Source organism: Lagenorhynchus albirostris, chromosome 3 (genome assembly GCF_949774975.1).
Source record: "Lagenorhynchus albirostris chromosome 3, mLagAlb1.1, whole genome shotgun sequence".
NCBI lineage: Eukaryota > Metazoa > Chordata > Mammalia > Artiodactyla > Delphinidae > Lagenorhynchus > Lagenorhynchus albirostris.
The window spans coordinates 32,112,181-32,138,507 of record NC_083097.1 but is presented as its reverse complement, the minus strand read 5'-3'; the positions used below and the strand labels follow the sequence as shown (position 1 = coordinate 32,138,507).

General features: G+C 37.5%; 1 protein-coding gene across 1 annotated transcript in view; it reads left to right on the top strand.

The window, feature by feature from the left end:
* The first annotated feature begins 1,263 nt into the window (after positions 1-1,263).
* The window catches only part of RICTOR (RPTOR independent companion of MTOR complex 2), a 131,466-nt gene continuing 106,402 nt past the window's right edge, over positions 1,264-26,327 (top strand). Inside the window, exons 1-2 of the mRNA XM_060146980.1 lie at positions 1,264-1,346; positions 1,518-1,565. Coding sequence (XP_060002963.1) covers positions 1,298-1,346; positions 1,518-1,565 — 97 coding nt within the window. The 5' untranslated portion in view covers positions 1,264-1,297. The remainder of the gene's footprint in view (positions 1,347-1,517; positions 1,566-26,327) is intronic.

Here is a 26,327-nt window from a genome sequence, read left to right as displayed (position 1 = left end):
CCTATTTTTAACGACTGCAATTGATATCTCCAAATAGCTTTTTTTTTTTTTTTTTTAAACAGCAGAAAGAGCATTGAAACAAAGAAGGAATCCAGGGCATTTACTCAGCTACCTCATTATTTATTGAACACTTATTTATGCTGGGCACTGCATTAACTAGTAGCCGGGATAAGACAGGTTAAGGCAAGATCACTGTTAATTAACCTCCAGTCTCATGGAATATAGAAAGACAAGTGTCGAGGAACAGGAGGCGACAAAACGCTCACCCCTCTCTTCAAAGTTAATCTAGTTTAAGAGAAAGTTGCTGGGTCAGGGGCCAGGTGTATATATATTGATTAAAGTCTCTACACTTAATACTTGTTAGGTTCATCTGTAAAAAATATTAATCCACAACATCCACATTGCCCATTGTTTCAGGAGCTACACAGAGGGGAAAACCCAGACAGAGGCTTTAGCAGCTTCTCTTTCCAAGCAGAGAGGAAACCCTCTCCTCGGGCCTCCAGGGCCCCGCGCGTGCGCGGGAACAATCCCACCCACCGCCAGGGACCACCACCCGGCACTCCCGACTTTTCACCCCGTTCTCGGGTCCTACTACAAGCGGTCAAAAGCAAAACTTCCACCCGACTACTTCCACTTAGAGAAGCCAGCCTGGCTGAGTGTGGCTTTGAAGATCAAGTGCAAGGCTGCTTAGCACGGTGGTCAGTGAGGCTGGAAAATAAACTTTGTTACGTGTTAACTTGGTTGGAGCAAAGCGACTCTAGGCAGGATTTAGTTACGTTACAACTGCACAGTGTTTTGTATTTTTGTTGTTGTTGTTTTAATAAAATCGTTTTAATTGACGAATAAGGAAGGAGGGCTATCTCAGGACTTGAAAACAATCATGCAGGATGGTTTCAGCAGGTGGCCAGCCTGGCGCATGAAGGCCTCCTCCCACTTCGTGTCGGTTTTGACTACGGTTTCCGCGGCGGCTGGAGGGGAAGCATCCTCCACGCTGCAAACTCGCATCAATGGGATTCCCCTCGTGGGAAATGCCCCCTCCTGGCGGACGTGCTCCCGCAGGGCCGAGCGCGTCGCCGCGCCCTCCGCCTCCGGGAGGGGCGGGCGCGCGCGCGCGCGCTCCGCAGACTCTATCAAGATCCCGACTTGGCACCGCACTCCCTCCGCGCCCCGGGCTAAGCCGGCACCACCCGCCGCCCGCCGCCAGCCGCCGCGGGGGGCGGGCGCGGCGCGAGGGGAGGGGAAGGGGTTCTCGCGCGATTGGGCGAGGTTTCCGGTGTTGTGACTGAAACCCGTCAATATGGCGGCGGTCGGCCGCGGCCGCTCGCTGAAGAACCTCCGAATACGAGGTAAGTCCGCTGCGGCCCTCACCCCTCGCCGCCGGGCAACCGCCACCCCTGGCACTTGCCTAGCCTTGGTCATGGGCGGGGGGAACGAGCCGGGGCGCTGGCCGGAGCCAGGGCTGCCTCCGCTGGCCTGGGAGCGAATCCTAATTGGGGCTATGTGTCTGTTTCGCGCAGGGCGGAATGACAGCGGCGAGGAGAACGTCCCGCTGGATCTGACCCGAGGTAACGCGGGGCGCCGCGGGCGCCGGCGAGGGCATCCTAGTGGGGAGGAGCCGGGGGCTCGGGGCCGTGGACAGGGTCCGGCCCCGCACGGGACCCGCGGGGGTGCGGGAGGCAGAGCCCGAGCCCCGCCTGCCGGCCCGCGGGAGCCGAACCGGGGGCAGTCTCCCCGGACCCATCCCCCTTCCCGGTGCCCGCTTTCCTCGCTCCGAGCCCTTCTCCGGGCCTCTGGGTGCTGCGGGGAGCACCGAGCGGGACTCGGCGGAGTCGCCGACCCTCTGGGTTCTCTAGACCGGCGGGGGAGCGTTGTCCTCCTGTCCCGGAGCTCGAGCAGCTGAATCCCAGGGGCGGCCGGAGGGAGGTAGAGGCTGTTATTTAGGTTGCCGGAGGACGTCTGAGGGAAGAGCGACCACATCCTGCCCTCCCCGTCCCCCAGCGCCGAAGCCGGACCTGCTCGGTCCTTGCTGACTGCGTGACTGTTTTTCTCTTTGCCCACTGCCCTGGGGGACCCGCAGCATTGATAACTCGGTGGTGAAACCTGGAGCCCGTGATTTCTGCGAAGTGTCTGGTGTACGCTGTATTTCCCTCTTGTTTCCCTTTCCCGGGCCTCTGAGACTGTAGTTGGCAAAAGCCGGCCCCTCACCCTCGTTGCAGGTTCATTGTTTACCTTCTGCAGTGGCGATGGGTTTGTTTACACCTTCGGAACTGGGTAAACCCCTGCTATATTTTTAAGGACCCCAGCCGGCTACTGGCCAGTATATCTTCTATCAGTCACCGTACTGGAGTTTATTCGACAATATCTCGTTGAGCGTTTAGTAGTTATATACAAGGTTTCTCTTTTCTCTTCCACGGTAAACAAGATTTGGTCTATTGATTCCGAAGAAGTCGTGTTTCACACGGGCTGTAACTTAGCGTGTAACCTGGTTCAGCTGTATAGAATTCAGTTTCCTTTTTGAGATCTGAAAAGCACTTTAGGAAGTTCGAAAAAACGTCGTTTTAAACATTCTATATAAAATTAAAAAAAAATTTTTAATCTACGTTCTACTTAACATAATGACTATTATCTACAGTATTTGTTAGATGTGGGCTCATTGTTGAGGATCATCTCTGTATTTAAAGCATAGCGCATTTTCTAATTTGTTTTATTTTGTGTATCATAATGTAAGATTACTGTTTTGTAAACTAAAAGCCTAGTTTTTATTTAGCTACAAGAGTACATTTTTGTAACAATATTTTATTCTGAAAGTTCTAGGACTTTGTCTCGGGTGAACTAGGTCCTTTTACAGGCAGAAGAGTTTCTAAAATAAAATAGGGCTTAAGTAATAGAAATGACAACTAATTAGATCACTAATGCACTAAATTAGAACATTTTTTCAGCAGATAGGGTTTGAATATCAATGTAGGGAGATGTAAAACTTTTGACTTGTGTAACTGTTTGGAAACTTGACTGTGTATAACACACATATGAAAAGTCTATATGCAATATATGTGGAAAAAGATTTTCTAGTAAATTTGCTAACAAAATAAGCAAAATTCCCACAGGGCTCAATTTAGCATTTGAGTTCTGTAGCAGATGTAGTTTTAGTGATTTATTTTATACATGCGCATATGTTTTAGATGGAGGTGAAAAGACCATTTATTAGATAGATCTTGGGTCTAATTTGTGTATTAAAGACCTGTTTGAATGTGGTGCTAGAAATAAGTTATAGTTGTGCTTTAAATTGACTTTACTGAGCTCCTATATATAGTGGTTTCTCTGGTTGGTGTCAAAATTTTGGGTAGTAAAAGAGCTTATGTACAAATTTGATACCTTTGGTTTACTCCAGTTTTACTCAAGTACACAGATAACTGTATATTTACTATTTAAAATACTATATTTCCTGAGAATTTAGTAAATACCTATGTCCTTAGGTGTTTCTGGGATAATACAAATAGTGCAGAAAATGCTATTTCTGCTTGCCCTGACAAGATGTATTTCAGTTTGGAATGAAATATACACAGCCAGTTGAATCTGATTGCAAAAGCAATATACAACTAGGAGTGAGAGGGCATTTGAGAACTGTGTTCCAGAGTCTTAAGGAAGTTTTGAAAAAGTAATCTGAGTTAGATTCATTGTATAGTGACTCTGTTGTTTGAGAAATTGCTATTCTGACAAACATTCATTGTTAGAAGAAGGCTTGTGGATCTAACATGAAGAAAGTTCATGAGGAATTAAACTTTAGTAATCATTTGAGAACTGTGGGGCAGTCTGGGTTGCAGCTGAAGGGCAGCTGTTTGTGGATTGGATTACGGCATGTTTTAGATAAAGTTTGGGTAACCAAAAAATTTTTTTTAACGCTAAGGCAGTGTTTGCTCTCATTCTCATTATTTTTATGTAACCTTTGAGAAATTCACTGTGTAGCTGTATAACAAAGTTCATTATAAAATAGAGGCCATGATCATTGTAATTCTTGAAGGAGCTATCAATGTGTAGTATAAAGTCAAATAGTTCTGAGTTGTAATCTCAGCTGTGATACATAATAGGTGATTTGGGGCAGGTTATTTGACCTTGATTAACTCAAAAAAAAAAAAAGATTAATTTCAGGTTATTCTTGAAGGTTGTTAAGAATGTGATAAGTAAATGAGCTAGGCCATATAGTACTCAGCATGGGACGTAGTACTTTGTGAGTGATGTTAACTAAATGTTAGTTGCTTTCCTAAACTATGAAATCGAAATTATTTATATCACATTTAAAATATTTCAGACGATTGTTTTGAATATTATAAACTTTTAATAAGGAATTATGGTAGTGAAGCTTTCAGTAGTAGTGAAGACATACAGTTAATTGGGTATAGTCTTTCTGAACTAGAGTTCTTTTTATTTTTTTTAATTTATTAAGAAAAGCTTCAAAATGTATAAAGCATATGTGAATGTATGAATATAATAAATATAAGGAGCTCTTATATGTCCCCCATCATTTAGTTTCCTCGTGCCCCCACCCCAACTGTGATCATTTTTTTCTTCCAGTTTTACTGAGACGTAATTGACATACAGCACTGTATAAGTTCTTGAATGTAACAACTGTAAAAAAAAAAAAAAACAAAAACAAAAAACTGTAACATTACCAGAATTAGGCCTAAGCAAGGAACAATCTATTATATGTACTTAAGAAAAAATGTGATATTTTCTTTAACAGAACCTTAGAATTTTTCTCCCAGACTCCAGAAATTTTCTTAGTAATAAGACGTGGCCAGCCTTGCAAGCTTCTTTAAGCGCAGGAGAGGCTTAAGGTTCTTTGGTTTTCATATTGATGTTAGTGCTATGGTTTATACGAAAGTGCTTTAATTAAAAATTGTTTTTGGATTAATTTTGATCTAGTTCAGGAACTTCATTGTAGGAGATCCTATAGTTGATATATTGGTGATTGTTGCTTTAAGTTTTGTTCAGACAACTACTGTACTTAATCATGAAAGTCCGTGATACTTGCTATTGGTATCATTAAATACTCTCTCTGTTTTGCATGCCAGTTTATTTTGAAACCAAAATGCTTCCCTTAACCACTTCCACTGCAAGGATAGTCTGTTTTTTTTTATCAGTCCACTAGTACATCTCTTCTTGGTACTGAATAACTTGAAGAGAGACAGAATATTCTTCCTGTGTAAGCCCTTCCTAGTATAATTTAATTATTGTGTTCAAGGTGAATTCCAGGGACATGGAAACGTGTATATTCAAATATAACTGTTAGAATATAATTTATTTTTAAGTATTGAGTTTTGTATTTTTTGACTGTCCAATCCTTTTACTTTTCCATTAGTAGGAATAAAAAGATTGACTGTCTTAGCTGCTGTTTAATAGCTAGGAAAGTAGGAAGGTTATCTGAATGATGCAGATTTGAACACTTAACTTTTTGTTTTGTGATTCCTTCTAGTCAAGAGATTGCTCATGTTGTTTAATCCCTTACTTCAGTTAGACAAAACAAACATTGACTGCTTTTTATATAAGAAATGCTGAATTAAGTGCTGGAGGAGTAAAGATGAGGAAGATGTTACTCCCTTTTTAGGAGTTTACTGGAACAGACATAAAGAAGTGATTGCGATACGGAACAATAAACTGAGTAATCAAACTGTACAAGGAACAGAAGTAGCCTAGAGGAGAGAATGATTAAATCTGGTGGGTAGAGAATCAGGCAGCTTCACAGAGGGCTTGACGTCTTATAAGAATTGTGGACATAGTGGAAGGAAATGTGGGCTCTCAAGAGAATATACCACACCTTGGGAAAGGTAAAGTCTGTAGGAAGAGGAGCTGCTCTGGAGGCCCCTGGTAGAATCTAAGAGATCATGGGACACTAGACCGGGGTATTGGAGACAGAAATGAAGTTGAATATATATTGGAATGGAGGAACCAACTAATTTGTTTTCTCCAGATTCTAAACTGACTTTGGAATCCTTGTACTCTGCGCAGAGAACTGTTATTTCTTTATTAGGATGACAGAGGCTGTCTAATGTGAATCCCCTTGTCTTCTCCCCTTTGTATTTCACCTATACTTACCTTCTGTTTTCCCGAGTCGGAGGATAAATCATCTCTGTTCATTTCCAAGGCTAAACTGGAAAGGAATTTTATGCTCCTAATTCTGTTTCCCCTAAGATTCTTTGTAGAACTAAGATTTCTTGCTTCTTCATTTCTTCCTTCTTTTGGCTCAGTTTTCTCGTGTTCAGCATTTGTTGTTGTATTCATATGGAGCAGGTACTTTGCTAAGCGTGGAATGATGGTGAGACGAGTAGAATGATAAGGACAAAGATTTCAAAACAGTTATTTTTTTGTAGGCTCTACACACAGTTTTCTTCCTTAACTCCTTTAGTCTTGTAAACACAGCTCTCCCCCTGTACTTAAAATAGTTTCTTAAGGGATGCTAGTAACCTCATGCAAAATTCATTGGTATTTTTAAGTTCCCCATTCTATTATTAGGACTACTTACTGTATTAGTAGTTTTGTTCCAGGCACTAAAACATTATTTTTCTTAATCTTCGATAACTCTTTGAGGTACTCCTATTATCCGTATTTTACAGTTGAAGGTATAGGCTTACAAATTCTAACAGACTGAAACTCAGAAAGGTAAGTTATTCAGCCAGGGTCACAGGACGAGTGAGTGACTAACTGCAGATCATGCACTTGTAGCTACTACACTATTGCTATTCTTAAAACTCCTGGTTCTTTTCCTACCTCTCCTTCTCTGTTTGCTGGCTGGACTTCCAGCTCCTTAAGCAAGTGTGCCCTAAGGTTCTGTCCTTGATTTTCTTGTCTGCCCTCTTATTGATGCTAGCTCCCTGAGCACCCTTTTCACTCATGGATTCAAGAATCCATGAATTGAGATGGTTACAGTAATTACATTTTTATTCATACTTTCTCTTCTAAGCTTGCAAAACATATTAGCATGTATGTCTGGTAATCATCTCAGAGTTGTGGTTTATAAAATTTTGCACTCCAACACATACCCACTTTTCACTTTCTAGGTACCACCACCGTCCTCTGTTATTCAAGCTAGAGACCTATTGCTCATCTTCTTGGTTCATTTGCCACGTTTCCCCAGTTTGCCTCTGAAATCTCTCTCTCCTTCTGTTCTCATTGTCATTGGTCTAGTTCACATCCTCATTATCTCATTTGGATGACAGTAAAATTTTTTTTCTCTTTTTTTCACTCCCTCTGCTATATGATTGCCTGAAATCTGGAACTGATCTCATTCCCTTACATAAAACAAAACAAAACCAACAACAACAAAAACAAACAAAAAACTGTATACACACACTTTACAGGTTTCATTTTTTGCTCACAGAATAAAGTCCAAATTTCCTAGCTTGGCATTGAAGGCCTTTTATGATTTATTCTAGAAGTATTTTCTTCTGTACTATCTTAACCATACTATTCTAAATCAGTCTACCTCTCCACATAGTTCACTTGTGTAACGCACTTCCTCCCTTCTTTTCACACAGTGATTTTCAAAGGGGGTTGGGGAGAATTTGCTAGCCTAAAGTACCTACCTCCCCATTCCTGTTCTTTCCCCTTGGAGATTGTGTTATGCCCGTGATTGAGAATCCCTGCTTTAGTCAAAGACGACTCTTTGTTCTTCCTTGCACATGGCATGCAGTGTCTATTTACTTTTCTTTGCATAGGTTGTTTTCTCTGCCAAGAATTCCATTTTCAGCACTCTTTAGAGAAATCCTAATTCTTTAAGGTCTAGGTCATATGCCACTTCTGGGAAAATCCTTCCTTATCATCCCAGTGGGAATTCATTGCTTCCTCCTCTACTTTTCCACATTTTTTGTTTATTACTTTGTAAATATCACTTACCATTGCCTATTTAAGTTCCTTGTTCACTACTTCTCTCACTAGAATTTAAGCTTCTTCCCCAGCATATATCATATAATAATAACCGAGACATTTATTGTAAGGAGGGATGGAGAGAGAGATGAGAAAAGGAGCACAGTATTAAGGAGAGTAGAAGTAAAAGAGTATTTTAAGTTTACAAACTTGAGGGACAATGAAAGCGATGGTGCCAAGAAATGGAGAAATCATTTTGGAAGAGATGATAATGTGTTCAGCTTTTCACTTTGAGTTTCAGATGATTGACTCTGTCAGAGATGTGTAAGAGGTAGTGAATGCTGCAATGGATGTTTTTGTAGTTGTTCTTGTGATCAGATTGTTCTCTGCTTTAGGGCCTTGAGAGAGGGAAGAATGTAAATGGAGGAAGAGCTGAAGATCTGAATGTTAGAGGATAAGTTGATTAGAGTATGTGTCACAACATAGGAATCAATAAGAAGAAAGGGGCGAAAAACAGAGAAGAAAGTTAAAAATTAGTAAGATTGTGATCTTTGAAGCCAAGTGGAGAATTTGGGGTTGAAGAGGTTGAGAGGCATAGCACTGAAGTTGGGTTCTGGAGAACTCAGTTCTTCTCTTCTTTAATCTGAGGATGATCTTGGCATGCTACTTTCTCTGGGCTTCAGTTTCCTGATCTCTGAAATGCGTACTACTTTCCATGCGTAGCACTTTCACCATCAGTCTTTGTGATTCTCAGATATCACGATGTTTCTGGGATATTGAAAGGTTAAAGAGAAAGCCTTGTTAAATCTCCTGTTAAGTTACTGTGAGAAGGATTCCCATAAACAGCAATGAATACATGTAGCAGTATGGTGTTTCATAGCACTTTAAATGTAAATTATAGTCAACTCTCAATTTCCTTGTAAGTGATCATCTGCAGTGACTTGCTACCTCCTCCCCCTCTCAGGTCTCAGGCTACTGAAATAGGGCTGTGAAAAGCACAGTGGGGTCAGTGACTGGTTTGCGTGCCTGTGTATCTGTACTTCTATTACAAGCTAAATACAGTCCACTCTCAGTTACCTACACTTAAGAAAAAGGTGAATAATGGTGGAAGATTGCTAAATATAATCTCAATAGCATTATTTATATGTGGTTTGGGAAGATTTTATATTTTTTCCTCCCCTACAGTAGATTGATGTATCTTTCATTTGAATTATTAGCATCAATTTTTATTTCCTAAGCAAATACTCTTAGAATAGTGGATGTAAACTGGCTAAAATATTTATTAGGTAATCCAAATATGAATAGTTGAGAGTTGACTGTTAATGCTTTTTGGATCATCCATTGTTTTGTATTATCTGTGCTTTTTTGTTAGTGTGGCCAGGTTAAAGCTGAATAGCTACTTTTAAATTATATCACTATGATGAATGTACTTACAAGATTATATAGATGCCAAACTAAATTGAAAATAATTGTGTAAAACTAGCTGAATATAACATTCATGTGTTCAGAGTCATAGGGTTGAAAGAGAACCTAAACCTAAGTACCTTCTTAAAATTCCTGTTACAAAGTCCTCTAGCCATACAGATTGCATAAACTGAGCAATGTGCCTGGTAATGATGAAATTTATATATAATATAATAAAATTGAGGATATGCCAGGGCTTCAAACATGCCTGTTCAAGGAGTCAGTTGAGTTCAGTAAGCAGTATAGAAGAGCCTTTTAACCTTAATTACCTGGATTTTAAAGAATCTGGCTCCTTCAATTACTCTGCCATTTTTTTAATCCCAAAATGTTGAAGAATTTGGATTTGTAGTGGCTTGTTAATATCAAGACAGCATATTTTTAGTATATTATCAGGTTAGTAAGTGTTAATGTGAATCAGGAAGGCATAATTCTTGGCTTTAAGGAGTTTTATATTATATTTGGGATATACGTGTAACAGGGCATAGTATTTGAAGCACCTGCCAGTTATCTTTATAAAGGAGTCATAAGCCAGAGGAATTCAGAAAAAAATGGGAGATAGGTAAGGAATGACCTAGAGGAGAGTCCTCATAGAAGTGTTGACATCTGTTAGGACCTTTGCATAAAAGTGTAGTATTTGAATAGTTAGAGCCCTGGATCAGTGTTTTAAAAATCATGCGTAATTTTGTGAATTAACATGTTCCTGGCGTATTATTCAGTATTTGAAGATAATGTTGAGAAAAAGTTGATGATGAGTTCTGTATATAAATCTCTTAACTATTGAAGGCTGATTGTATTTTGGGCTAGGGCTTTTCAAACCTTTGAAGGTAGTGCTGGACTGGACTGAGAGATTTTAGGCATATTGTGAAGTAATTGTGTGCTTCTGATTAAGAGTATATAGATGCTTGGCTGCATTCCAAACCCAAGCATAAATGATTTTTTTCTTTCATTGTTTTGTAGTATATGTGTCTCCTCTTCCCGTTATTAATACTGCATGTTCAAAGGGCTCTATAAATTTGTATCAAACTTATTTCTAGATGTGTGCAATTTGGAAATAGAGACTATAAGTGGGATGAGTAGTGTTTTTGTTATTTTCCATGCTAAAATGACCGTATTTTCTGATTTCAAAATTTAAACATGTGGCCTGACAGTTTATATTTGAGAGAGAATATTTGAAATTAAGCTTATCCTGAAAAACATGCACTGTTTCATTGCCAAATCCAGACACCCTACCCTCTAGTTATTTGGGTAAAGGATAAACAGTGTTTGGGGAAATTAACACTCTATTAAAGGAGCAAAACAAGAGTTGAATTGCCACTTGCAGGGATTTTAGTAATCTTGTTCAGAACCCAGTGTAATTTCACATGTTTCTTATAATGAATAAATAGTGAGGAAACACAGAAGCTGTAAACAAAGAAGATTGCCAAGTAATTTACTTTTAGTTGCTGAGAAGAAACAACTTGCCAGATGAAAGTGTATTTTAACTGTTTTTAGATGTGTGTACATATATATTTTTATCAATAGTTTCATACTTTGAGAAATCACATCTTAAAATAGTATTGCTAGTTATTTCCATGCTTAATGTTCATCCCTATAAAACTTCTAATTGCCCTGGTTTTTTTTCCACTCATAATTCTGTATAATACACTCCCTAACCTTCACCACACCACCATCACCACAACCCCTTCCCCCAAGAAAAATGAGAAAAAGAAAAACTGACGGGAATAGAGTTGCAGAAAAAGTGAGAAGACTCCAGGTTGGAGGTAGGTGAGCTGTGAACTTGAACCTTTAGCTATACAGCAGTATCTGGGGTGGCAAGTGGAATATTGTGGAAAGTTTTATTTAACACGTGTTGTAGGTAAGATTTTAATCATATCTGTCACATAACATTCGTATAAAATCATGGTAATGGGATATTTGAATACAGATAGCTATTTCCTATCTTGTTTATTTAGAGTGACATGTGGTTTTACTTTATATGTTGTAATTTCTAATGGTATTTTCGAATGTCATAACTTGGTATAAAGCAGGTCGGATTAATTCTTATGTTGTATAAGATTTCGTATGTCATGTAAGAATAATTCTTAACATAAGAGTTTATAACTTTTTAATGAGTTAAAAAGTTATAATTTTAGATTAGTGTAGTCTTAAAAAAGTTTAAATCACTTTTTATTTTTAATAAACCTTAAAATAGGCCTTTTCTCCTTTGTCACGGGAGAATTCAGTGTTGTGTGTTCATGTTTCAACATTGTTTTGAATATATAAGTGTATACTGTTTTACCTTGCGTAACGGAAGAAATTTTTCAAAATGCTGGTTAGTTTTCAAAAGGAAATAAAAAGATTAAGAGATTTGGATAAACTATGGCAGTTGCCTTTTGCTATGTTATTGTTTCTTGTAATAGTTATTTTGTTTTGTTAAAGAAGTTTAGATTTAATTTTTGAGTCCTAGGAAAAATTTTTTACTTATATCGGTGATTGTGTCTCTATTATAAAAGTACCACAGGAAAAAGTGTAACTATTTTTAAAGTAAGTAACAATATTACCACTAAATATTCACTGGGGGTACTTGAATATGAGTAGATTTGGGACAGATGTGTGTGTATAAATATTATTTCTATTTTTAAGCATATATGGAAGCTACTTTAAAAATTATGTTTTTAGTTTTACTGTGCTGTAAAATACAAACTATATAACTGGACTTATTAACATTATATGGAAAATAGGGATAATTAGGTTGTGATTATGAGGAATTAAGGGGCTCTGCTGTCAGTAACATATACTAACTGTAGTGAATAAACTTGGTGATGATACATACTTTGAATTTTTATTGGTATCTTTTGGAGTGCTTGATTTTGCATCCTGGTTGTTTTCCAGATAGGTAATTGCTTCATAGCATAGTTCAAGGTAGGTGAGGTATGACTCGACAAAGTTGTTATATATGTCTACAATATGGATAGTAGGATTATATGTATAAAGATAGATATAGGATACTAATATGGACAAAATAACATTTAATAACATGCTACCTGCATGATACATTAACACAGTCTAACACTGTAACTAAGGGCCTGAGCTTTGGAACCAGATAGATGTGGATTTGAATCTGGATTTGAATCTTGACCTTGCCTCTTAGAATTTTTTGACTCTGGACAAGCTGCCTTTTCTAATTTATTTATTTATTTATTTATTTATGTTATTTTTGGCTGTGTTGGGTCTTTGTTGCTGCGTGCGGGCTTTCTTTAGTTGCGGTGAGCGGGGGCTACTCTTCGTTGCGGTGCGTGGGCTTCTCATTGCGGTGGCTTCTCTTGTTGCAGAGCACGGGCTCTGGGCACGCAGGCTTCAGTAGTTGTGGCACGCGGGCTCAGTAGCTGTGCCTTGCGGGCTCTAGAGCGCAGGCTGGGTAGTTGTGGCACATGGGCTTAGTTGCTCCGTGGCATGTGGGGGTTGTCTGTGACCAGGGCTCAAACCCATGTCCCCTGCATTGGCAGGTGGGTTCTCAACCCCTGCACCACCAGGGAAGCCCAAGTTAAAGTTATTTTAATCCAAGTCTGCTTATGTGTGTTAGGTATGTCATGATGTGTATGGATTTTTTTTCATTTGGTTGGGCAGTGGATTTATATGAGTGGTTAGAGTTTGGAATAATTACACTAATTCCAACTTAAAACATTTAAAATCATTTTCTGAATATCTGTTTTTTCCTCTTTAGCCTGACCTTTTAATGTTTTAGCCATGAAAACATCTAGATAGGTGAATTTTTTTTTCTTGAACTTTTTTCATAATGACTATTTAAAGAAAAATTATAGATAAATCACCGTAAAGAGTTCAAAGCTACCAGTTAGAAAGTTGGAAAAACTAGAATTCCAATCCAATAAAAGTCTTGTGTTGACCTAATTAAATTGGTGGAATGGTTACAGAAATTGGCTTAGTATTTCTATGGAGAAAAAGGGAGGATGGTAAACAGTTCTTGGTCTTCACTGCAATAATCTCATGTGGAAGACATCATTAATAGTTTTAAAGTGTCTTCGTGTGATTGTTTCTCCATCTTACCCTTGTTTTTTTCAATTTCTCTCATCGATTTGTATTTCTCTTATTCTATTTCTAGTCTTCTGGTGACTCTTCACATTTTTCTTTTCCCGTACTTGATAGTGTTTTATATTCCTTGATTTAAAATAAATTTTAATTGTCAAGTTTTTTTTTTAATTAATTCTTCATTGAATTTTAGGTTTTTGTCTCTGAGTCGGTGATGCTTTGTTAGAAAAAGATTCCACTGCCCATCTCTTGGTATGCATATCCCGAAGAACTTAGAACTGAATATTGCATAGGAAATTGATTAAATACTTGACAGCAACTTGGCAACATGTGCTTAGCATAGATGAGTAAAATAAAGAGCATTTTACTTATTTCAATATGCAAAAGCAAGAGTAAATATGAAAGTGAAACAACAATATTCAACTATACTGAAGGTGAAGAAGTTTTGATGAAGTGCATTTTCTAAATGTTGGTAATTTTAAAGATATTAGTATTCACTCCATTTAAAATATTTTTATGCATCTACTCTTTGGAATTATGGAAAACAATGACTGGAATTCCCTGAAGGTGGGAACATTTAATAACCTTGGAATATCCTTGTTGATTCTGAGTCTAGACTGTTCAGTTCACTGAACAGATCTAAACTGAGTGTGGATTATTAGCTCCCAAAAGAATACTTGTTTTGGGACTTCCCTGGTGGTGCAGTGCTGAAGAATCCGCCTGCCAATACACGGGACACGGGTTTGAGCCCTGGTCCGGGAAGATCCCACATGCTGCGGACCAACTGAACCTGTGCACCACAACTACTGAGCGTACGCTCTAGAGCCCGTGAGCCACAACTACTGAGCCCGTGTGCTGCAAATACTGAAGCCCGTGCACCTGGAGCCCGTGCTCTGCAATAAGAGAAGCCACCACAGTGAGAAGCCTGCACACTGCAACAAAGCATAGCCCCCATTCTCCACAACTAGAGAAAGCCCATGCGTAGCAGCGAAGACCCAACACAGCCAAAAAAAAGAAAGAAAGAATACGTGTTTTTAGTGGTGAATTTTGAGTGAGGGCTTGTTTGATTGTATTAGGAATGGTAAAATGCAGTAAATCTATATTTTGCACCATCTTTTTCAGGATTATATTAGTTATTGCTCTTGTTACCTACTGGTACATGAATTTTTTTCCAAATTATTTAAAATGATTTTTTCCTAGCCTAGAGCTGAACTAGTGTGGTAATTTTTTGCTGTCTACCATGACCAGGACTTGGTCTAAAATGATATTTTGATTATCAGAACATTTCAAATTGTGTGAAGGATTTATCACATGATGTGTTGTTTTAGCAGGCAATCTAGAAATTACATACTTCGAAGTAAATGTTTTCCTTCTAAGCAGTCCTCTTGGAAGGGCATGTACTTGTTCTAGTGGTGATGTCACTGTTCAAAACATTTTAAAAATTCTGCTTCTGAAGATTATTAAAGCTTAAAATTTAGACTTTTAAATTGGTATTTGGTTTGTCCTTTGGGATGAATTGGAGTTCAGGAAACAGTTAAATATAAGTTGGACTCAAATGTAGTGGGAATTCATTAACTCAGTGATTTATTCACTCATTAATTTGAAAAGAATTCATCGAGCATCTGCTGTATTTTAGCACTGTACTGGAATATGTGTGAGAAGATAATTTTTCTAAAAAGTATACAACCACTATATGTGATGACTGCCATTATAATCTAGTCCCTGGCTTCCTCACAACCGTTGTCATTTCCTAACTCTTTTCCTTTTGTTCACTATATTTGGCAAAACAGCCTCCTTTTTTTTCATTCCTACTCTTATTCTCTTTTTAGGGCCTTCGTACTTCTGTTACATTCTGTCTAGATTATTCTTCCCCTAATCTTGGGAGGCTTGCTCCCTCACTTTATTTAACTCTGTTCAAATATCACTTTATCAGAGAGGCCTTCTCTGATCATCTTATCTAAAGTAGCCCTCATCTCCATCACTTTCTATTCTTTTTTTTTTCTTTCGGTACGTGTGCCTCTCACTGTTGTGGCCTCTCCTGTTGCGGAGCACAGGCTCCGGACGCGCAGGCTCAGCGGCCATGGCTCACGGGCCCAGCCGCTCCGCGGCACGTGGGATCTTCCCGGACCGGGGCACGAACCCGTGTCCCCTGCATCGGCAGGCGGACTCTCAACCACTGCGCCACCAGGGAAGCCCACTTTCTATTCTTTTATATTGTTTTCTTCTGTAGCCCTTGTCACTGCTGCCAATTACAGTATTGTTTGTCTCCCTGGAATGTAAGTTTTGTGAGGACAAGCACTTTGTGTTGTTCACCATTGTATCCCCAGAGCCTAGAACAGCTCCAGCACATTATATGTGCTTGGTAAGTCTTTATTGGCTGAATAAATGACCATCAAATTTGTGTTTAGCTTGAGGGCTCCAGGCCCATTTTTTCATGGCTTACTCAACATTTTAACAATGTAGTCATGTATTTCAAGCTTTCTGTGTTTCATACTTAACTAATTATCTTAGTATTCTAAAAATCTTTCTATATTTTCCATTTGGGTTTTAAGAGAATTACTTTAATGGGGCCATGTCACCCAGGAGGACACTCAGGAGACATTCTAGCCTCATTCTTTGTCCTTATTCTACACATCAAATCTGTGACCAGATAATAATGATTTTATCTCTGAAATACTGGTAAAATCTTTTTTCCATTTCTGTTGCCATGCCATTCTTGAGGCCTCATTTTCTTTCTTGGGTGATTGCATTGGCTTCATAACTACTATCCCTGTTCTAGTTCTATCCTTTCCCAATCTACTCTCTTCATTCTAGCTAGAAACACATTTTCTACAAAGTTAATCTTAATTTCCTCAGCTGGGTGGAATATCTTCCTTCTTTGGGCTTCTATAGTATATTGTATGTTACCTTTCTTGTAATATTGTAATAATTTGTTCACTCCTGCCTCCCTCAGTCATAGTTGACAGATATTTATTTACCTTAACTGTGTGCTGGGTACTGTTCTTTTGCTGGTGATTCAGTGGTGAAAAACATTGAATATTTCCCCTGAGGAGTTTATGTTCTAGTAAGGAGAACACAGACAGTAAACAGGTGAACACAGAATTTTAAGTATGAATAAATGCTCTGAATAATGTAAAATTGGAGTATGTGAAAGAGAGTTGATAGGTGGTTAGGGGGTGGTCAGAGAAAACTTCTCTGAGGCAGTGATATTTAGTTGATCCAGGACTAATGGGGAGGCACCAAGTGAAGAAGTAGGGGGAAAGTCTTCAACAGGTAGAAGGAACATAAAATATTGATCCAAAGGCCCAGAGATAGGAAAGAACCAGAGAAAGAAAGCGCTTGAGGAGAGGAAGAGTGGAGGATGTGAGACTAGAAGAGGTAGGCAAGAAATAGTATCGTTGAAGTATAAGTATTACATGAGAAAATTTGTTCAAAGACCCTAGTATAGTGTCGGTAAGTGCTAGGGTGAAAACCCAGAAGGCAAATGTTATTAAATAAATAATAGTGATTTATCCATTCTTTTAATCATGGACATTTGGTTGTAGTTTTTTGCTCTTATAAACAATGATTTTATATATGGTCTTGTACATGAATCCTGGTACTCATACGTAAGTTACTCTAGGTTATATAACTTGGTGTCGAATTACTGCTTATATGAAAAAATATATGTATATCATAGTAGCAATATGTAAGAGTTGCTCTTGATCCATACTTTTGTCAACACTTGGGATTATCAGACTTTCATTAAAAATATTCTATTATGAAAAATTTCAAACATACACATACACAGAGAAAAAAATATAAGGAACCCTCATGTACGCCTTATCCTACTTCAACTATCGTAAACATATGGGGCAGTCTTACCTCATGTGTAAATCTTCCTCCTCCCTTTGTGGATAATTTTAAAGCAAATCCTAGGCAAGTATTATTTAATTTGTGAATACATCAGTGTGTATTTCTAAAGGATAAGGACTTTTAAATATATAACTGTAATACTATTAGCACAACTAAGTAAATTAACAATGATTTCTTTATATCATCTAGTATTTAGTGTTCAAATTTTCCTGATTGTCTTACAGATATCATTTTGAGTCAGGATTCATACACAAGGTTCACACACTTTTAATTTAATTTTTTGAATATGTCTGTCATATTGCTTCTCTTTCTGCGTAATCTGTCTTTTCAGTCTGTAGTATTTCTTTTGCTTTGGTCTGAAACATCTTGAATAAAATGTGTTTAGATGGTTATTTGTCCTACTTTGAAATTCATTGGGCATCCTGATTCTAAATATTTTTCATGTTTTTGAACAATTTTGAAAAATTCTCAGTCTGACTTTTTGAGTAGTGCATCTCCTGCATTTTTTCTTGTTTAGGAATTCTTATTAAATGCATGTTAGACTTCCTCATTATCTTTCTTGTTTTTTAAATTTTTTCATGTATTTTGTCTCCTTTTTTCTTGGGGATCATGTTATAATACCTTCAGATGTATCTTTCAGTTCACTAGTTCTCCCCACAGCTGTGTTTATTCTGTTTATCCCCCCAATGAGTTTTTTAAATTTCAATCATGCTATTTTTATTTCAAGAAGTTCTGCTTGGATGTTTGTAAATTTTGAATCATATTTTCAGTCCTTTCTTTCCTTTAAACCAGAAGCTTGCAAGTTATGGCCTGCAAATTTTGCAAGTAAGGCTTACAGATGCTGCATTTGTAAATAGTTTTATTGAGACATAGCTGTGCTCATTTAAGTATTGCCTACAGCTGCTTTGGTGCTACGGCTACTGAGTTTAGTTGCGAAAGAGACCTTATACCTTTCAAAGCCTGAAATACTTAGTCTGACCCTTAATGGAACAAGTTTGCCAAACTCCCTGCTTTAGATATATAAAACATAATTATTTCATTGTTTGTATTATGTATATGGTACTTCTAATATTTACAGTCTTTTAAGATTTTTTTGTTGATTGTTTCTGTTGATAGTGGCTTGTTTTCACGTTTCCTTCTGTGTTTATGATTTTTGCTTGTGCACTTAAATTTTTTAGGTTACTCAGACTAAGGGTGGCTACCTAGTTGGGTGGGTGGGTGGGTGGGTTGAGGTGGTGGTTGATGGTTGAATTTGCTTCTGCTGCCCAGGAATATGGTATACCAAGGGCTACTTTAAATTAAAATTCTCATTTTGAGATTTTTTTTTTTGGATCATGCAAAAGAATATATCTAGGTTCCAAAGACACCTGTGGTTGGCTTAGAATCTCAGGGAAGTCTCTTTTTATTTGTTTTGTTTCTGTTTGCAGCTTTACCCAGAGATACTTTTCTTTGTTCTCTGCCCCTTTTGCATGAGTGTTCTTCTCGGTGTATCAGACTTTATGGCTGATGAATTCCTTGTCTTGGGGTAAGCCCACACTCCTCAAGTCATGCACTTAAGCTCTACAGCAGTGGTTCTCAAGCTCTAGTCTTGTTTTGGAGGTCCCCACGACCTCAGTAATTTGCTAGGAAGACTCATTATGGCAAAAGGATGCAAAGCAAAATTAGCAAAGAGGAAAGGTACATTGGATGAAATCTCGGGGAATCCAGGCACAAGAGTCTTGTGTCTTCTCCCAGTGGGGTCACATAGGACATGCTTCATTCTCCCAGCAATGAATTGTGATAACACGTGAAATATTGTCCACCAGGGAGGTTTGTTAGAGACTCAGCCCCAGGGTTTTTATTGAGGACTTGAGAAGTAGGCAGCCTCTGCCTGGCAGGTAACAAAATTCCAGACTAACAGAATGAAAGCAGACGTTTGGCAAAAACCATATTGTTTGCATAAATGGTTTAGGCCCAGTGAGCCACTCTTACCAGTTAGGGCTGTAGGAAACCTCTGCAAGTATTTTTCCGGATGTAAGCCAGTGACTGAACTGGTAGGCAGACCTTTTTAAGGAAAAGCAGTTAGGCCTGTTAGGTTAACGTTTTCTGCGTAAATGTACAAATGAAGCACCTGGGGATGTTGATTTAATGAAGAGTCAGATTGGGTAGGTATGGGAGGGCCCAAGAGTCTGCATTTCTAACATGCTGCCAGGTAGTACCCATGTCGGTAGTTCACAGATGTACTTTAGTAGCCAGGTAGTTGCCCTGAAGGCCAGAAGTCCTTCTTTCCAATAGTATTTTTATCATAAACAATAAGTCTTTATTCTGAATTGGTAGAAAAGTTTTTTGTTGGGGGTTAAATTCTCTGTGCTGACAAACAAGTTTTTTTTCCTGGAGTGATATGGTTTATTTCGTATTAAACTTTATCCAACTTGAATAAGGAGATCTAAATTTATACTTCAATATTGGCATATTTTGTGTCATTGGGAGAATGGAAAAAGTGACTTTCAATGACTTTGTTGTAGAAATGAAGGATCTGGACTGTTGGTAATATTAATTGTACAGACCCACAATCTCTTATCCACAATTTTGAAAAACCAAAAACTCTGAAAATGAAAGCTGTTTTTCAGAAATAATGTGACCTGACAAAACGTAACCTGACCTAAACTCATTTGGCAGCAAAACCTGACCAGAATTTATATTATCTCAGTGTGTCTCCTCACATGTTCATCTAAAAAATATTACTGTATGTGAATATGTAATACTGCCCCTAACCTTGTTGGGATTGTTAAATCTGTGGTATATTACCTTTAAAATTAAAAAAAATTTGAATTCCTAAACCTATCTAACCCCAGCATGTCCGATGAAGGATCATCTGAAGGTCGTATAGTAGACGTATGGAAAGAATTATGTTTAAAAGCACTATCAGAATGCATAAATAAATATAAAAATATTAGCAGTTAGGGTGGATCATATTCAGACCTCCTGTTCATGCAAGATATAACCAAAGAAATGCATTATATTGTTATATTTATAATAGTTCAGAGCTTTTAAAGGTTAAAATTCAAACAGCATTTGTAAATTTACTTTTAGATTTTGATTATTGGTGTTAATGCAATTATTTATGCATGCCCAAGTGGAATGTACAGAAGAATAACAAGTAGTAAATTTGTAACTAGAGGACTTGTTTGCACTTGAATTACACAGATCAATTGTATATTATGGCATTTTTGCACAATTAAGATCACCATTGCCCAAGGTTCATGAAAAAGCTTAATTTATCATGTGTTTCCCATATGCATGGGACTCCAGAGTAGTCAATATGTTTTTGTCTTGATAATTTTAGGTGAGGTGTGTCTTCTTTGATGTATATAACCATAAAAACATAAACAATGCCAAATACGGCAATATCAGCAAGGCACTGATTCAGAACTTAGTAGTAGTATAAAAATAAGATACTGTTGTGATATAGTCTGTAGAAGAGGTGCTGAAGATACATATGCTAAGATGTCTCAATGATATTTGTTGACTACCTGAACGTAATTTTCTAGTTCAGACAATATTACTATTGCCTAAAGAAGGAAATTTTGGAAAGCTTTTTTTTTTTTTTCCCTTAAAGGATGAATTAATTTGATCACAGGACATACTGAATTCGACGTAGACAGACCACCAAACATAAAAACAGATATTTGTTTCTTTAATTGAAGATACACTGTGGAATTGAAATTTTGAGGCATTGTATTGAATTTGTTAAGAGTTATGGAGACAGTGAAAAGAGAAACCTGAGGGCAAATGATACAACTTTAGGTAATATTAAAGAGTATAAAATAGGAGGAGGGAATGCAGACCTTTGAGAGAAGTACTCAAGGAACAGTGAAAAATAGGTATGAAGAAGACCAAGACAGTGAATTATAGCAACCAAGGGAGAGAAAGTGAATTTGGTTAGCATTGGCCAGTAGTTCTCTAATGGAAAAGTCAGGGAGTTTGAAAAGCTGAGAAAAAGCCTTTGTATTGGGTAAATAGTAAACTCGTAGAGAACAACTTTAGTGGAATGGTGGCCTAGATACCTGATGGGTAGAATTTAGAAGATGAGGTAAGAATTAATTAACTTGAGCCTCAGAGAGATTTGGTAGAAGAAAGGTGTAATGTCACTTCAAAAAATGGGAAACAGTGGGCAGAAGCATTTTTTTTTTTAAAAGATGGGTAAAAACTAGTGAGAGACTTAGGTCAATGAGAAATAGTGAATAATTAAATGATGGAAATACTGGAATTAGGCAGTAAGATGTAGAACCAAGAATACAAATGGAAAGGTTAGAAAATAACACTGTAATAGCATTTTTCAGATTTCTAACCCACACTCAAATTGTGTCTTGCAGCCAAAGTGTATTTGTACTCTTTGCTCCTTTATTAGTTTCTAAGAGGGAAGTCCTTAATTACATTCATAGAAGCCACCTGTCAGACAAGTGATCTGAACTATAGTCATGTTTCATAAAAAACGTGAAAGTAGCTGTACAAGCAAAATGTACAACTAACTTTGTAAATAAATCTAATAGGCTGGGTGTATATAACAATTAATTGCCTCAGCTTTTAGGCACAGCTGTTCAGTTCTTTTACAGGGTTCATTTACATAGTGAATTGTTTCAGAGAGAAACAGAATTTTTCTCTTACAATAAAAGATTTCTAATTAGGGGACTGTGGAAACCTAATGATTTAATAGATTAAGACATAGAAGTTTTAGCAGAACATCCAGTGATTGTAATCTTTATATAGTAATTGCTTTTAGTTATTTTTACTAACATTAGAAAATGTTCTAATTGCAGACAGTACTTTTCATACTGTTTTTCTGCAGAAAAATAGCATTAAAATAAATGCCATGACAAAGATTCTTTGAATCTTTTCTGTAGCCTGGTGAATGTCCTTTGTGTATTCTTTGTATATACTTGTGTATACTTTGTACGTGTGTATAAAGTAAAAGTGCTTTGTGAATTTGGTTACAGTTCTGTACTACAGTTATCTCTAAGCCCAAGCATTCTACTGATCTCTAATTTTATTGTGAAAGAGGGAAAGAGATGAACTCTAAGAAAGCACTTCATATTTTTTTTCCTAACAAGCAGCTCTTCTTCATTTTCCACCACAAACATCTAAGCCATCTTTACCAGAAAAATCTTTAAAAATTCACAAATTACTTACCATTTAAAAACAGATAATGATGGAATGATTAGAAGATTATTAGGTAAATAGTTAGGCTTTAGTTCTTTATCTAATTAGTACAACCTGGGGACATGGTTTCTAGTGCTGGTATGAATGTAAATATCGATATAATGCTTGGAGGGAGGGGGTGTGTAGACAAAGATCAGGAAGGTGATTTTCTGAAGGTAAATGGCAGGCTCAAATTTCTACCTTTTCTAGACATTGTCATTTAAAATTTTTATATTTGACAAATTTGAATGGGTCATGGCAGTTACATTGCTAATTATATTAAATAGGTATGTTCTTACCTTAGAAGGTGAGATTCCTTTTCAAAGCAATAGAAAGACGTTACTTATGGTTAGGTTTTGGGGGAGTAAATTTGTTTTGGTCCTCAGAATTTGAAAAATAGATACATTAAAGCAGTGTGATCTTTCTTATCTGCTCCTCTTTTATATACATCTCTTCTACAGTTATTGTTATTATAATCATAAGACAGTATTTCCATTGTAAATTCTTGTGTTTTAATATTCACAGTGTGACCTGGGACATTCAATAAAATTTTTGGGGGGTGGTTACTGTGTGTCAGACATCATTCTAGGTATTAGGATGACACCATAATGGTGAACCAAAGCTGACTTACAGGGAGATAAATGTCAACCAATCATACAAGTAAATGTATAATTGCAAACTGGTGTGTACACTGAAGGTACATTCTCCTTTGAAAGGCAGAAGAGTATAATGAGGTAGACTGTAGGGCGATTGCATTTTGGGGAGTGAGATAGACTCTAGAGTCAGATTGGTTAGGTTCAAATCTTATTACCATGTCTGGTATTTGTGTGACTTCAGGCAAGTGAATTAATGTCTCTAAGACTCTTTTTAGCATGAGGAGGATAATAATAGCACCTACCTTCTATGGTTCGTATGGAGATTAAAACAGATTTTTCATGTAAAAATATTAGCACAGTATATTGTAGCATATAATGTACTAATAGTTATTTTTGTGTCTGGATATTATTTCACATTGCAATATATTCTTATTTGAAAATGATACAGAAGCATATTTCATAGAGTAGCTCTTATCTGTTCTTCAAAAGTTCAGATCAGATAAATCCAAAGGGATATCAGAATCTAGTTACATGACATTGTGGTAGTCTTTATAGCATCTTTCAAATTTCAGTGTGCATAAGAATGACTGGGGTGCCTCCTACAAATGGTACAAATGTGGGTCACTTTCCAGGCATATTGATTCTGGAATCAGTATTTCTTATAATTCATGTATTTCTTAGAAACAGGTTTGAAAACCACTGGTCTGTAAGTCTGTTTCCGATGCAGGCCAAATAGTCAATTATTTTGTCTCATCATTTTAAGGTATAACATGTAAGGTGTTTTTTGTTATTTTTGGTGTATATGCTTACTACAAACGGTAAAAAAAATTCCCCTAAATCTATACTTGCTCTAGGATTACTTATTAGTAAATAGTGTCATACATCAGTATATCCAATCTAGAATCCTGGATTCATCCTTGATTCCTCCTCCTGCCTTTTCCTTCCAGCTCTAATCCATTACTGATGAAGTTTCTTACATGGAAGGTTTTTGTAACCTCTATTTAAACTTGACTTTCTTCTCCCCTACAGTCTTTCTAAAACACAGAGTTGATCATGCCATCCACTTGCATAAATGTCTTCCTTAATAATTATCCATTGCCCAAAGATGTCTAAATTTCGTAGTATATCTTATAAGGCCATTGGAATGAAGCTCCACTTTCCTATATTTCCTATCATCTTGTTTTCGTGGGAATATTGAATTTCTTGCCATTCCTTGAGAAAATACCATATTTTTTTCATGTTTACTTGTTGTGTACATTCTGCTTTTTCCTGTTGTATATGCCTAGAAAACTTATTGCTTATGGTCAAGAATCAGTTCCCATGTCAATCCATCCCCAAATAACTGTCTCACTCTTTTGCTCAGTCTTTCTTACCCAGTGTTTATTGAGCACCCACCATGTGCCTGGCATTGTTTCCAGGCCGGGGATGCATGTGTGAACAAGACAGTTTTCCTGTCTTCACTTGTCATACAGTCTAAGTGAAGTCTCTATCAAACACCCTCCTTTTATCTTATTCCCATAGTATTACTATGAAGTATTATATATACCTCTATTCCCATTTAATTTTGATCTCCAGGGCTGAGACCGTATCTTGTATTTATTAATATTCCTCACCTAAGCAGTTGGCACAGTATATGGCTTCTGGTGAGCCCTGAAATGTACAGTTGAATAAAACTTAGGAATCTAAATATAAAGCTACTCCCAGGATAGATCAAAACTATACATTGTAGGAGACATTTGTACTTTCAGTTATATAAGTAATAAAATGACTAAATACAATCTAGAGGGGAAACCTGTGTTCCCACTCTACTGTCCCCACTATATAATGTCATTGTTATTTTATTCTTTACAGAAAATATTTAAGGAAAATTGGGAGGAATATTCTGTCATTTGAAACTTAGAAGTATTTTAAGCCATTTGTATCGATTTATTTTGTGATTTATTCAAAATAATGATTTGAAATAAAGATTATAGACAGTATTCTAATTATTGATATTATATATCCATACAACTTTTATTTTTTATTTATTTTTTTTTTTGCGGTACGTGGGCCTCTCACTGCCGTGGCGTCTCCCTTTGCGGAGCACAGGCTCCGGACACGCAGGCTCAGCGGCCATGGCTCACAGGCCCAGCCGCTCTGCGGCACGTGGGATCTTCCCGGACCGGGGCACGAACCCGTGTCCCCTGCATCGGCAGGCAGACTCTCAACCACTGCGCCACCAGGGAAGCCCCATACAACTTTTAATTGAAGTTCTGTTCAAGTGAATTATTAACTATTTCCAGCTGACTTTATTTTTAATGTTTTATGCCTAGGTCAGACCTGGTCTGTATCTTACAGTTATATAATGACATGCTTGTAATAAAGCAATTAAAGACATGGTTTTTGTTCATATAACTTTTAAATGATCACATCAGTGAACTGGTAGATGTCACTTGTTTAATTTATCCAGTCAAAGGTACAAATCAGTGAACTGGTAGATGTCACTTGTTTAATTTATCCAGTCAAAGGTACAAATGAGAAGCCTCAAGAAGGACATTTCTGCCACCCCCATTAGTGTTTTTATCTTTTTCCCTTGAAATCATTCAAAATGAGCAATTCTTTGGGATTATAGAAAAAAGACATATTTTTGTAAAAATAGAAAGAGGAATGTATAAAATGAGGTAATTTTAAATCCAAAATTGAAGTGGAGCAAAAGAGACCTGAACCCCTGGGTCACTGGGAAGACAATCTTAAAATGTTGCAGATCAGCGGAAACTGCCTTAACCTCTTCTTACAAAATTGTATTGATAAGAGTAGGATACTGGAACAGGAACCCAAACAAAACTGTTCTCTTCCAGCCTCTGGGAAAAGGAGATAGAGAAAAGATCTAGTTGTAAGAAAATTTTACAAACAGTCGTTGAATTTTAACTGTCTGCTCTTATGGTGGTCATGTCATTTATAATACAACCTGGGATACTTTGGGGAGTGAAAGGAGGTGGTATTAATAATTACACTGGCACAATAGGTATAAGTTAGAACCTAGGCAGTTGAGATATGTGTTCTGTCATAACTGCTGCAATAGTGGTATGAAGAATGTATCATGAGAACATAAAGAAGGGAGCTTGTAGGTTAAGGAAAACCTTTACACGTCTGAGTAAGACTTCTGAAGAGTGAGGATTTCCTCCAAATTGGGTAGGGAAACAAAGGGCATGCCAGGCTGAAGAAACCTAGTGCCATCTTGCTGTCTGTGTAGTCTTGCCTCTGTACGCATCATTCACTCTCAAGAGGTGCTTCATGTCCATCATTCTTCTAAAGTAGCCCTACGAAAGTGTTCAATTTTTAGTATAATAAACCTAACATTTAAGAAAGTTA